Below are 14555 nucleotides of genomic sequence, written 5' to 3'. Positions count from 1 at the left end.
TTGTTTGCCAATCATTCAAACACTCAAAATAAATTACAAATATGTATGTATGTACATATATACATATGTATGTTTAGTTGAGTCTTTGTTAGCAAAAATTTACTGTTATTAAAAAAAAAAGCGAAATATTGAACTGCATATAATAAAACAAAATATTTATCGAAATTTCATTTCACTTGCTTGTTAATGGAGTTTTTATACACTTGTATAAGTAATGTAAAAAATGTATTTTATTTTTTGAATGAAATGAAATATTTTGTGACTACTGCAATTAAATGCTACACAAACACTACTTCATAAAAACATTTATTTCAAAATATTTGAAGCATTTTTGAAAAAAAAAAAAAATCAACACATATATATAAAATATATTTATATTAAAACTTATTTTTAAAGCAATAATGACAAAAAAATCTATACATATGTACGAAATATATTTTTATAAAAAATTATTAGTGAAAATTTGAAGCATAATTAAAAAACAAAATTTTTGTTAAACATATTTATGAAATATATATTTATTTAACGATTTGTTAAATTTTTGGTTCAATGATTTTCCTTCTTCTCTTCTTTTGTCTACATATAAATAATTGTGAAAATGTATATCCTTTCTTGAAAAGGACTTAACCTTAACGACTATTTTTGGTTATCCCAAAACCATTTTATTTTATATATTAAAAAATATTTATAATATTTTTTTTTTGCCTTGATAATAATTCAAGGAGTGCTTGTATCTTTAATTATGATGAAACTACGTCAAATGTTAATACATTGATTTTTATAAATATTGTAAAAATAATATATATTTGTCAGTTGAACCTGAGAGATTTTGCAATCAAAGTAGCTTACTTGAAGGGCCTTTTGATGAAACACTCCGATGGCAACAAAGTTAAGCGCTTGACATTAAAACTGTAATAAATGTCATAAATTGTTAACAGTTGATTGCACTTGATTATTTTTATCGCCCGTCGTCCGTCGACGACGCAACGTCATCGATGGCAACTGCCAGGAGCAGACCAGGACGTCGGGCGTCGGGCGTCTTGCCGTACACCTCCACAACACTTCGATGGCAGCGATATATTTCTGCAGCAATAATAAAAACGAAACGTGTGCGGTTTTAATGTGCCTCACACTCTGCCACAACAAGCGCCATATCAAAGGCAAAAATTGAAGCAGCATTTGCGAACGGCAATTGGGAATTGGGAAAGCGCTTTGGCGGGCCTATCGCAGTCGTAAAGGACAACACAGCTGAAATCAGCTGCTCTTAGATAGTGCGAAACATTCTCAAGTTGTTGTTGTTGTTGTTGCTTGTCTTTTACGACCTATTTCAACACATCCCCATTCCGGCTGTATTTCTGCTTTTGGCTGCCAAAAATGTTGAAACCGAACGCTTACGTGCATATAATATCACATTATATTTTATGGTCTGATTTCAATATCAAACGAAACGGAACGAAACGGAACAGAATGGTCAGCCTCGACGATTGTCTCCTTTCATTTGCCATTTACACATCATAAAATTTCGGAGCGTGTCTGCTGTGGGTTGGCCGCTAGAGTACCGGCCACGCCCGCTGAAGAATAACCACGGAATGCCATTAAATGTCATTTGACAATAAAATGTGTTGCTGCGGTTACTATTAAACCCCATCCGAAAAAGGAAAAAGGAAAAAAGAAACGCAATCTCAGTCAGAAAACAACTTGAAATCTGTTCTGGCATTTTCGCCCAGCGGCCAGATAAAAAGCAAAGTTTGCAATTACCAGCTTTGAAAACAAGTCAAAACATCATTTTTAATAGGCTTCAACCCAGGAGCTATTCAAAGAAATAAAAAAAGCGAGCACACACACACACAAACGGAAAACGAATGTTACCCACTAACTAGCAGACCTGGCATTAATATGAGAATCATGTAAGCCCGTTCGTTGCCGCATTTAGTTCTTGGCCCACTCAGCACAGTCGACCGACCCACTCAACTCACTCGACCCAATGCCAAACGATGCCCAAAGCTGCATTCCGCACCAAACGAGAGCCTTCAAGTGAGCAGTCCAAAAACCAAGAGCATAATGTTTTCCAATACCCTGTAAGTTGTACAAAACGGGTATGAAATCACTCTTAAGTACACACATTCATGTGTATGTATCTTGTACTGTGTTTTAGAAACACATAAACCAATAACCATAGTGTCCATGTATGTATATGTATAAGTAATTGTATTAAAATTACAAAAATACAATAGATAAATAAATAAAATATCTACCTATAATAAAAGGAGAAAACAATATTTTAAACATAACTTTTAAAGAGTATTAAAAAATAAATAAATGTAGATAAAATATAAAGATAGGACTTCTAGTTTAAAAAAAAAAGGGTCTTGAGGGTTCTGCAACAATTTAGTTGATTCGAGGGAGTTACTTTTACAGAGTATCCATATAAGTATGTATGTATTCATATAAGTATATACATATATATATTTCCTGCACAAATTTGTAAATTGAAGAAATTTGATTGTGAAAAATTCGGATTTTAGAGAGCTTTAGTACAGGGTATGCATTAGTCGTACCATGATTACACATCATTCTTGTTGTTGTTGTAGGACCATTACTCGTCTGTGTGTGTGTGTGTGTGTGTGGGTGTTTGCAGACCCAACAGTGTTGCCCATTATGTGGTTGTGTGCGGGTTATGAAAGGGTAACTGCGAGTATTGGTAAATTTCATTCGAGCTTTGTGTTTGTATTTGCAAGCGAGTTTGTTTAGTTTTGCTAGGCAGGCGGTAGATACCACGGGGGCGGGGCGGGTATATAAGGCGCTTAATATGCAAAGTTTGTAACTTAATTTAAATTCCCTTGGCGTGCACTTATTACTTTGTGCCAACTTTGTTGCTGCTTTTGTTGCTGCTGCTGCTGCTGCTGCCGCCTGGCACTAAAAACAAAACCGAAACTAAAACTGAAACTAAAACAGGCAACAACTTGGCAGCCCACACACTTTGTAGTAGTCGCACATGAAAACAATTTTTTGATAATTAAAGTTGAGCATTCCTTGGACCACTGTAAGTGTGTGCGTCTGTGCCCAGTGGGTTTAGTAGGCCCGCAGCAATTGCTAATGTTGGCATTGGGCCCTGGCTCCATTTCAAGTGTCAGGTTTCGCCGAGTTGAAAAGTTCAGCAGAAAACGAAAAAAAAACTTTGCCTTTAGCCTAGCTATTTCTCCTATCGCAGCACGTTTCATTCATTGCAACCAAACAAAGCAAACAAAACATACAAAAACAAAAGCCGAGTACGAGTAGAACTGAAATAGGTCCATAGCCTTTTCACTGTTCCACAATTGTGTGTCTCGCCCAAAGCCAATTTCCCAATTTAGGCCAAACTAGTGGAATTCAATCAGATAATTATATATATAGCAAAAAAATACTGTCCAGCTTAGAATGCTTTACGGCTAGGCTCTCTGTTATAAGGACCAAATCTCCATTATATATAATAAATAAGAATGGGCAATATATGTGAAGAAAATAATGTTCCGATCTCTGTTGACTAGTTTACCGCTTCATCCATAATGTTTTGAGTAAGTGCGAAAATTCAATAAATATCATGGAATTTTCTTTGCTTTGCATACATTTTAACAGCTTTAGCATATAAAAAAATTTTTAATTTTTAAATAATATTTTGGGTTTGTCTGAAATCTGAATATTGTTTTGAAATAATGTTCAATAGTCATTAAATAGTCATTAAAATTAACTCTAAGGCTTGAAACGCGCATTTTCCTTTTCGCAGAAAATATACAGTATACAAGTTAATAGATCGCCCATATTTGATGTCAACTACAATTAACACATTAATTATTTCTATATCGTTCAATTGACACGGGTTATGTACGCAGTTGGCTTTGCTTTGAAAACTTTCTAGTACAAGGCTAAATAAATAAGTATTTGGAATTCAGTTTCCGTTTAGCCAGCTGCGACCAAAACTGACAATGCCAAATGAATGGGCGTGGCTGTAGGTGAGGCGTCGAAATGAGCACGGCTGGGGGTCAGGTTGAGGCAGTTGGCAATTCCGGCAGGACATTATTTAAATTGCCATCAGGTTAGGACAGGCAATAAATTGAAATACGACTACAGATGATGAAGGTGGTGCACAGGTGCGTTCAAGGTGGTGGTGACGGTGCTGGTGGGTGGGCGGCGTCTGTGACAGGGCGCGCGAAATGCATTTAAATAAATAAGCGACGGCCGCGTAAACAGTGCGGGAAAACACGATGTATATACCTGTGTGTGTATGTGGGTGTGTGTGTGTGTGTGTGTGTGTGTGTGTGTGTGTGTAGAGTATATTTTACATCATTTCAAATGCGACATAATTAAAAATGTCACTTGTTTACCCGATGGCCCCTCGGGGCCTACGACGAACTTGGTCGCACCTGTGCGGCGACTGTGGCTAACCAAAAAGTTTTCGCACATAATTTATATACCTATGAGAGTGTGGGAGTATATGTGTGTGGGCTGTGTCTCTGTGTGTGTGTGTGTGTGGGTGTGACAATCACAGAAATAGAATTTCTTATAAGCATGAGCACAAGCGGAACTTGGAAGCGGCGCTGCTTGTGCCACCAAAAATTCCAACAATGCGCGCTTGTCACTCGAAATTACTTTATGCAAAGCGTTGAGATATGTGTGTAAGTGTGTGTGTGTGTGCGCGCGCGCTGTGAGAGGGCAGCAGCTGACAGACAGGCAAGCAGCGGCTCATCCTGTTCAAACCACAAGCTGCTGCTCCTGCTTCTGCTCCTGCTCCACCACCTTTAACCACTACTCCATCGCCTTTATCCCCCTTATCTATTCCCGAAGGAAACACTTGCTGCTTATGGATTTCATAGCTGTGAAAATTTCCTGCTTTACCTTCTGCTGCTTTTGCTGCTTCTTCTTCTTCTATTCCGAATTTAAACATTTTCTTTTTTTGTCATCTCGTCTTTTACAAAGTGGCAACTGGAAATGTTGGCTACAGCTTACGCCATAGCGAGCCCGGCCCCTTTCGCTGCCACGCCCGCCGCTCCACACACTCACACTCGCTCAAGCGACACAGCAATTTACCGTTCGCATCTTTCTTCATCATGCGGCGGAGGCTCAAACAACATGACGTTTTTATTTTCGCCACACCAAACGTGGATTGTTTGCATTTGTGAATATGTAAATATATATTTCAGCGCGATGCCCGATCCCTGGCACAGGGCACCAGGCGCCAGGCACCAGGCACCGAGCACCGGGCGCAAGGCAGCCATGTGTCGCTCCTCGCTGAGGATACCCTGTGATGTGTGCCTTGGCTGGCAGGGAATGTGGCGTGTGTTGGCGCTTGCTGCTCACAGCCAGCAGGAGCAGCAGAGCGTAATTGTGTCTGTGACTGTGTTACGAGATTTTTTTGCCTTTTAGTTCTTCCTATTTGCCATTTCTTTTTATTCAACAGTCCTAAAGCATGGACTGTGCTGTCATTCTGTGCATTTGGTAGTCAGCACAGTGAGCTGAGCTTGATAATCTGACAGATTGATAATGTAATCACTTATCTCTGATTGAAGGCATCGAAAGAATTGTGGTCAGGATGTCACCACGATATTTCTAGTAGCTGAGTAAATAAACAAATTTAATAAATTTTCTCAACTATTTGTTGATTCAGATTTACTATTTATAGTTATATAAACATTTTTTTCAGATATCTATTAATTTTGCTAAGTAAATAAGTTCTGTATTTATACCACGTTTATCACTTTCTGAAGAGCCAACCGAATAATTTGATGAGCCAATGACAAAATATTCAATCATGTCATCTATTGAAACATCTTAATACAAGTAATTTAAATCAAAATTCGTATGTTATTATTTTATGTTGCATACTCTTAGGCTATAAATATCCTGAAATATTGCAGCTTAAGTATTGCAACACAAAGGTCTGCTAGACCAAGCACTGAAGCTGGGAGAAGTGTCATCGAAACATATTTTACCTACAACTTATCAAGTATTTTCTAGTTAAACTCAATATCTGTTCTTTGAATTTCATTAAGGATTTCATTATGTGATTACCACCTTCCAGAGTGTATGTTTAAGTTAAGTTTCTAAAGGGTAGCAAACAAAAAAAAAAAAAAAAAACCTTTTTCAAGTCATAAACTGACAATTGAGAACATCTCCAAAATATTGAGTTGAAGCCCTACATAGTTTTGACTTCTCTCTATAGACATTGTGCCACTGTGCACCTGCTGCTGCTGATGCTGTCCTGTTAGTCCGTTGTGTGCCATCGCGGAGGTATATTCGTTGGCATTGCAAACATTTCACGCATATGATTTATTTTTTTCGCTTTGCGAGTAAAAAATATACAATTTCCGCTGCGTTTACCCCAACGAGACCATTTCGCGAACACGCACGTGTGTACACGAGTGTGCCAGAGTGTGTGTGTGTATGTGTGTCTCTGCATCTGTAAGTGAATGCTCATGCTCACCCACTCAGCGACCCACTGACTAATGTGGCCACATATGCCGCACATCCTCTTTGCAGGCCGACAACCGCGCTGAGGAGCTGTACAAATGGTTGGCAGCTGAGCTGAGCTGTGCTGAGCTGAGCTCTGCTATGCTGTGCGAGGGGGGCTTCGTAGGTTGTGTTGTGATTCCTCTTTGCGGCGCTTTGTTCCGTCCTTTTGACTAATGAGGTTGCCGCTCCATTTGTTGATTGCCGCAATCGTGATACGCCACGCTCCAATCCCTTCGCACGGCCAACACATGTTGCCTACTCCTCCATCTCTCTCTCTCTCTCTCTCTCTCTCTCTCTCTCTCTCTCTCTCTCTCTGTCCGTCTCTCTCCCACACCCACACACACAGAATCCCCGCTCAACGATGTTTACAAATTTTTCTTTTCTTCTGCTCACAAATGTATGCGAAAAAATTCGCATCACTCTCAAACGTGCTCAACGACAAGGGCAAATGGCGCTGCCTGGCTTTCCATTTAAATATTATATAGTTTAGAATCTTTAATCCTGCCGTTCAGCTGGCAGCTGAAAGGAATCTATGCAAATTGGACATTTTGCATGTAGCAGGAGCAGTAGAGTGGCAGATATTTTATTTATCCTTTTAATTAAAAAGTATTTGGTTTTCGAAGCCGTTCATATAAAATATTAAATATATAAATATCTTATATGTTGATTTTTTAGCTTTTATTTATTATATGAAGTGCTTAGATTAACTTTTTTATATAATATAACAATAATATTTAATTGACAAGCGAATTAAATGCCTTCTGTTATCTCTGTGCTCAGGTCATTTGTAATTTTTGTTTCTTTTTGTAAGTTTCGCTACCTTATCGAGGCGATTAAGCATAAACATGAGTTCGCCAATGTTTGGAGCTGTTGTGTCGTAACGCTTTGTAGTCATCATGTTTGCAGCTGATTCTAATCAGAGCTGCTAAACTTTTGCAATTAATTGGGTTAATAGTGTGCGCCAGCAGTTGAATACTTTGCTTGCCTTTACTTAACTGAAGTTACAGAAAAAAGAGCGAAAAAGAAGAAGAAGAAAGCGTAAAAAAATTGAAAACAAGTTTCCCCCTGTGTGTAGGGTCGACCGACAAGGAGGGTCGTCTTGTCAGGGGTCGGCTATCCCCACCCTAATTGCGCACGTCTGAGGAAATCGCATGACTTTTCGCGAACATGCCACCAGCGCAGCAGCAAGCGAAACAACAAAAGCACAGGCAACTTCAACAACAACAGCAACAACAATGTCAGCGGCATGCAACATCAATTTGTGCAACATGGGCGAAATTTCACGCATGCAACGGGGAGCAGCGACGCGTCGTGCGAGACAAGCGCAGACAGAAAGTTTAATCAATGCTGACAGAAGACAATGCGATGGTCGGATGAAGGGGAAAGGGGCCGATGAATGATGCAACGGGTGCACTAGGGGAATCGTTGTCTTTGAAGGAACACCAGCAGCAGCAGCAGCAGGAGCACCAGCAGGAGACGCTTCAAGACTGATTACAGGCAACGTTCACGAATCCAGCTCAAGCAAAACGGAATTGAATATCTTTGAAATGAAACTTCCGCTCATTGAGATATGAAAGAGTCGCCTGAAAGACTTTTCTTCAAATTGACTCATCTCATTAAACTATTTTTTTGCAAATCTGAGCAGAATATTGCAGTCAAAACTCAGCTGACATAGCAAAATGTTCGTAGTTGAATTTTCTTTGTAATATATTGTTTTTTCCATTTAATCTTATTTATTTAAGATAACAATTTAAAAATTTTATTATATATTTTCTTTACATTCATAACCAACATAAATATAATATATAACACATATTTTTATTTAAACTTTTTATTCTAAATTTTAATTATTATTTATTAATATAATAATAATAATAATAATAATAATAATAATAATAATAATAATAATAAGAATAATAATAATAATAATAATAATAATAATAATAATAATAATAATAATAATAATAATAATAATAATAATAATAATAATAATAATAATAATAATAATAATAATAATAACAATAACAATAATAATAATAATAATAATAATAATAATAATAATAATAATAATTAATATTATTTATTAATATATTTATTATATTTTTGTCATCTAATTTTAGAATTTTTATTATTAATATTATTTATTAATATTATTTATTAATATATTTATTATATTTTTGTCATCTAATTTTAGAATTTTTATACATCTGAAATATGAGCAATGAACAAAAATGTTTTTAGGCATATCTATTTACAAATACCTTGACATTTATATATTTTATATACTACTTAATTCCGCTTAAATGCATTGAAAAAATAGCTAAATATATCTATAATATGGGTTCTATATATAAACGGAGAGCTTTGATCATTTTCAAACTCCTTCACACCTCCTTTAACTCTCCAGCAAAATGTAGAATCAGTGGCTTTAATATATAGCAGAATAATGAAACAGTGAAATAAATATATAAAAGCCGACAGCAGATAGCATAAGCTCTTGTTTTCAATTAATACTATATATGTATACATTCACTCTATATAACATACATATATAGACTCGATTCTTGGGCTATGCGAAACAAGCTCTTAATGCAGATAAGTATTCGATACACTCCTGTGCACAGCTTGTGGCAGGGTATGAAATATCATTATCTACTTATATGCGTACGGCTCACTCGCACAAGTCTGGGAATTGTTTGGCCGTATCATTAAAATGTTACCTGTGTGTGTGAGTGAGTGAGTGTTTGTGTGTGATTGGTAAAACAAACAGCCTGCATTTTTTGCTCGCCCCGCTGCGAGTTTCAGAGTTATAAAATCGTTTGGTAGAACAGACGCACGCAATTAAACGTGAAATTGCATTGTGAGAGCCGACGACGGCGACGGCGACGGCGACGACGAGGAGGTCGACGTTGGCGATGAATAACAATAAATAAACAATTTTCCGGCACGATGGCTGAAAGATACTCGCATCGGGCAATTGTTGTAACTGTTTGCTGCATGCCATGCGGACGGCTCTGCAATTCACGCGGGTGACAAATTGACAATTTGTGTGCGGCGAGCAGGAGGACACAAAGGAGCATCCCATTGTTTGCCAGCGGCTCACAAAATATTTGCACAAATTATTGGGAACGGGGCGAGGCGAGGCGGGCCGGGGCGGAGAGATCGAAATAAAAAATATATGCACACACATACATATACTTTCGCATATCTGAAATAAAAGCTATCCGACATACAGACCGCAATGGCTGACTCGTTGATGTGTAGCTGCAGGAGGTGGGGAGGGGGTAGGGGTAGCACGCCAATTGAATCAATCGTGCGTGGAAGTGAACAATGCGAGGCCAGGCGAAGCCAGTCCAGGGGTCGAGCGACTGCACGATCGACAGCTGACACAGATCCTGGCACATCCTCTCAGCAGCCCCTGAGGCAGGCATGCGCCCGATGCCATATGACTCAATTGATGCCCTCGTTCCCAGTGTTTCTTTTGTCGGTTCATTTGCATGCTGGGCTCGAGTACCTGAGTGCTGCTCTTCTCATCGTTCTCGGTACCGAGTCCCGAGTCCCGAGTCCCGTTGCCCATGTCCTTGCCAATGCCCATTCATGAGCGAGCGCAGGCGCAGACGCAGGCGCAGGCAGCTAACAGCATTTCCTCTGACATATGAAACACGTTTCCGGTAACGTTCGACTGGTTCCGGCCTGCCATAAACAAATCCCAGGCATGCGACCTTCTCTCTCTCTCACTCTCTCTATGTGTGTGTGCGAATGCATTTCAGCTGTTCCCATTCAATATTGAAATATTTTTAGCACAAGTGCCGCGTGTGGGTGCGCCGCATGTTTTCCATTTACTGTTTCCCATTTTCCGTTGAAACCCAAACGAGCCTCGTACTGAAGCTGAAAGGATTGAGGGACGCATGCTCGGGGTTTGCTCTAGCCAACCTTTTCAGCTGTTTCTCAGCCATTCACAGCTGAATTTCGACTCCCGAGCGAGCTCTACACGTGACCCAAAAACAGCTGCCGGCCAATGATTTATGTATCTAAATCTGTATCGAAGTGCATATCCGAATTGGCATTCGCTCACAACAACAACAACAACAACACCAACAGAGCAAAAAGGTTCGACTAATCGCATCGAATGTGGGAAATGCATTCGCAACAATCAGTTCATGTTAATCGATTTGTTTGGCTCTAACTGCCGTTAAACATATTTCGATTATCAGTTGAAGAAGCTCTCAAGTTACTGAGGACTTATTTTTCTGATATTATTTTTTACTTATTCATTTTTTATTTATTTCCTTTAATTTATTTTATTTTTTATTTAAGAATAATTAAAAATTATTTAAATTTATTCGGTTGATGTAAGAGCTTTCTTTACTTTGAGTACGTGGATCAGAATAAAGAGATTCTCTGATACGTATATAAAATACAAATAAGATTATTTTAAACTTTAATAAATTTAATAACTGTGAATCAATACTTTCTTAAAAGATCCCTTATATTAAATTAAAGTCCTAGTCAAATGGATTTTTTTTTTTTAGGATTCAGATAGTTAAGGTTAGTATTAACTGCCTACGCTAATGAATAAGTTATTCTCAGGATTTCATTTGAGAATATTTTGTTTTTCTGAGCCGCAAATCAGAACCCGTTGAATTTTACCTTTCAATCGTGTCTTACCAGAAACTATGGGAACAAATTATATAATTTTCTTACACTCTGAGCACACACAAGCGCACACTTACACACACACACACTATACAATTATCATACACTTGTCATGGTCAAGGTTTTCGGTAAGGTTTTCGACTGTAACAATTGAAAAACTGAAAGCCCCTAAAGTGGATTCTACGTTTATAACCCTAAGCATTGCCACGTCCCTTGAGTTCGAGTGCAGCGAATCGATTTGAGTTAATTCCACGCTTCGACGACCGCAAAAGAAAAGAAGAAAACCTCAAACCTTGACAAAAGTGCAGGCCAACCCTTGGCACGGACAGCACAGTCCGCTTCGCATTTGGTTTTTGGGCTTGGTTTTTGCTTTACTCGGACTCGCTCTGGCACTCGTAACATTTTGACAAGTCAATTGTCATTATTATTGCCTTCAATTTCCGTTGGCCCTCGAGCAGCGAGTCGGCTTCAGCGCATTTCTATGCAAATTTAATACCCCCAACCCCCCAAAGCAGTCAACATGAATTGGAAAAACGGAAATTGCTTTATTAGGAACTATTCCTTAGGGCCCACTCTCCCTGGAGGACATCCAGAGCGCGCAGTTTATACGCTCGCCAGCCAGGTAGTAGCCAAAGGCCGACACGATGACCACAGCGAAGAAGCAAATCCGTGTCACTGGCAGCAGTGCGCCCAGGAACGGATAGATCCATTTGCCCGTGGAGTTAACCACGTAATACATCCAGATTAGATACAGCAGGAGGGCAGTCGTCAGGCCCAAAAGACCATGTCTACGTTTCGGATACTGATGTGCACTGGTGTACAGATCCAGCAACGGATAGATCGAGACACCGCAGTGCATGGTCCAATTGAGCCACTCGGGATAGATTTGCTCAATGAAGGACGGAAATATCGACTCGCCATCGATGGCGCACAGCGTCCAGAAGGTCAAGCTCACAGTTAGGGCCAGCGGCAGCACTAGGCTGGCCAGTAGATAGTCCCGCAGCTGGCGCAGTCTGCGCAGCCTCAGCAGATCGTGCAGAATGGCGATCAGATAGTAAATGCACTGCAGCACTCCGTTGAGAAAGGTCAGGTACTTAAATTTACCACCCACGGACGGCAGCACTCCAAAATATGTGGCTAGGTATGGCATCTGCACATAAAAGTACTCATAGTAGACCGTATATCCAAGATGCACGCCGGCCAACAAGTGGAGCACGAGGCTCTTCTTATGCATATTTGCTAACCACAAACGTTGCTCCCCTTGGACTACGAATTGTCAATGGCGTAAATAGGGCATAAGCTAGCAACAGCTGTGACGTTATGGACTGCAGTTACACACTTGATTTGCTAAGGTTGTTAATACTCTTGCCAAGAATCGTCATGGCACCTTGTGTTGGCTGAATGGCATTTAGTTTAATTTTTCCAGCCTCCACACAAAATATTTCGAAGGTCTTGTTTAATATATATAATAATATAATGTAAAGTTTAATATAATAATAATTTTTGTTCAGAGTTCCCATCTTTTGATTAAGTTTTGCTTTAGCTTAAAATACAAATGTCATTTAAATATATTTTCCATCTTGATAGAGGAAATTTTTTATTTTAGTTACAATCTGTCTTAAACTAAACAATATGTCAATTGACTAACAATTCCTTTTAAGTAAGCTGTAATTAATCCGCCCACCTTTATTATGAATTTGATTTTAGTCTTCTTTTTATAGCTTTTAGGTAATGCACATTCTAAGTTGGCAATTCCATGGTACAAGGAATCTATCTTCTATCTCCCTCTGTCTATCTTTTTCTTTCTTTGTTTATATCCTTCCCTCTATGTCTCTCAATTTTTAATCTGCTCTCAGTAAATTGCAGCTGAATTCCTTCTTAAAACTAAACCTCAATTTTTTAATGCAAATTTATTACAACAAAAATCAAAATTCAAATTAAAAGTAAATCATATTTTTAGCTCTATCTTAAACATGTTCCATAAAACATCAATGCAAATGTAGCACATCAGCAAACAAAATTTAAATGAAAAACTTTTAATAGTATTTTTGCGATTAGGATTACTTTTGATTCCAATATGAAAATTTTCAAATGCTTTTTGAATGTGCATCAGAAAACCTAAGCGGCTTAACAGATTGTCAAGTTAACTTGAATACTTCAGCGTTTACTTGTCTTGTTAGTGAAACATTTTTCAGATTATTTTTCTTTGGCTTGGGACTTTTGCTGTGACAGAGCGAAGACAAACAAAAGGAGGAGGCAACTTTGTGCTGCTCAAGGACTCTTGTCACTTTTGCCGTATTTACACACACGCACACACACGAAACGCCTCTAACTCAATTAGGCCGCCACATTTATTGTGCAAATATAAAAATTACTTGCGCCGCATGTAAATAAAAAGTAAACAAACAAAAAGAATCAGCAACAGTGAGGCGCATCCTTAGCGAAAAGGACACAGACCTAACCCCATGTCTCAGGCGAATGTAAACGTCTTTATTGCGTCATGTTTTATTCTCTGCCTCGTCGTTTCCCTTTTGCCTTTTGGCTATGTGTGTGTGTGTGTGTGGGTGCGATAATGGAACCGAAGTACACAGCAAGGTGCTGAGCCATTATTCGAAATGAAAATATTGTCTCTTATAACATTTCATGTGCAAAGCCTAAACGTAAGCAAAACAAATTGCAGTTTTCATGCTACTGAAAGATGACAACCTTCTAGCTCGACTGAATGATGACATTGTGAATATATCGAATAGGACCATAGTAAAACGTATAGACTTCCAATTTAATTGGAAGATATTATAATATTATGACTATTATTATTATTGCATTATATACCGATATTATATTATATTATTCATCGATATATTCATCGTTCCATTGGATGGACTCTAACTATGGATAGTCTTAACAGCGAGCAAACTGGAAGAGCGGGAAATTCTAGTACCTAGAAAGAAGAAAGGAATATAGTTGCGTTTCCTTAAGACTCCAGTTGGCATAAATAAATATATAATCAGGTTAATCTTAAGATAGAATCGACATAAACATAACTCTACTCTCGCGATAGAGATTAAAGATTGTGGAAGATCTAGGAATGTTTGAATTTGAGTTTGCAATTTCCATGTGTATAACTCTATAACTAATTCACTAAAATATTATCATACTCAGTAATATACATACACATAATATACCAATGTAATCATAAGATATAGGTAGAAACTAGCTAGAAATAATTTGAAAAATACTAACTAAATAAAAAAAATATAATAAATGAAACCCAATTTGTGCTAAGTAAGCATTAATAAAAGCTAATAAACATCTATTTGCCAAATTTCGTGATCTATGACTATTTTATATGATAAATATTCGATGATGGCGCCTTCAAATCGGCTGAAAATCCCATAATTCATATTTCATGT

At 38.1% G+C, this 14555-nt stretch overlaps 1 protein-coding gene across 1 annotated transcript; it reads right to left on the bottom strand.

Annotated features, from left to right (window-relative positions):
• Positions 1–11667: 11667 nt before the first annotated feature.
• Positions 11668–12433, bottom strand: LOC108652594 (androgen-induced gene 1 protein). Its single transcript, XM_018102816.3, has one exon. The coding sequence runs from the start codon at positions 12374–12376 to the stop codon at positions 11705–11707; it is 672 nt and encodes a 223-aa protein (XP_017958305.1). The 5' UTR covers positions 12377–12433; the 3' UTR covers positions 11668–11704.
• Positions 12434–14555: the final 2122 nt, after the last annotated feature.

The sequence above is a fragment of the Drosophila navojoa genome, chromosome 4 (genome assembly GCF_054131105.1).
Source record: "Drosophila navojoa isolate 15081-1374.11 chromosome 4, UAZ_NAV_1.0, whole genome shotgun sequence".
Classification (NCBI taxonomy): Eukaryota; Metazoa; Arthropoda; class Insecta; order Diptera; family Drosophilidae; genus Drosophila; species Drosophila navojoa.
This window is presented reverse-complemented; position numbering and strand designations above follow the sequence as displayed.

Coding starts and splice junctions, on each gene's coding strand:
- LOC108652594 (XM_018102816.3), bottom strand. CDS start 12,376: ATGCATAAGAAGAGCCTCGTGCTCCACTTGTTGGCCGGCGTGCATCTT.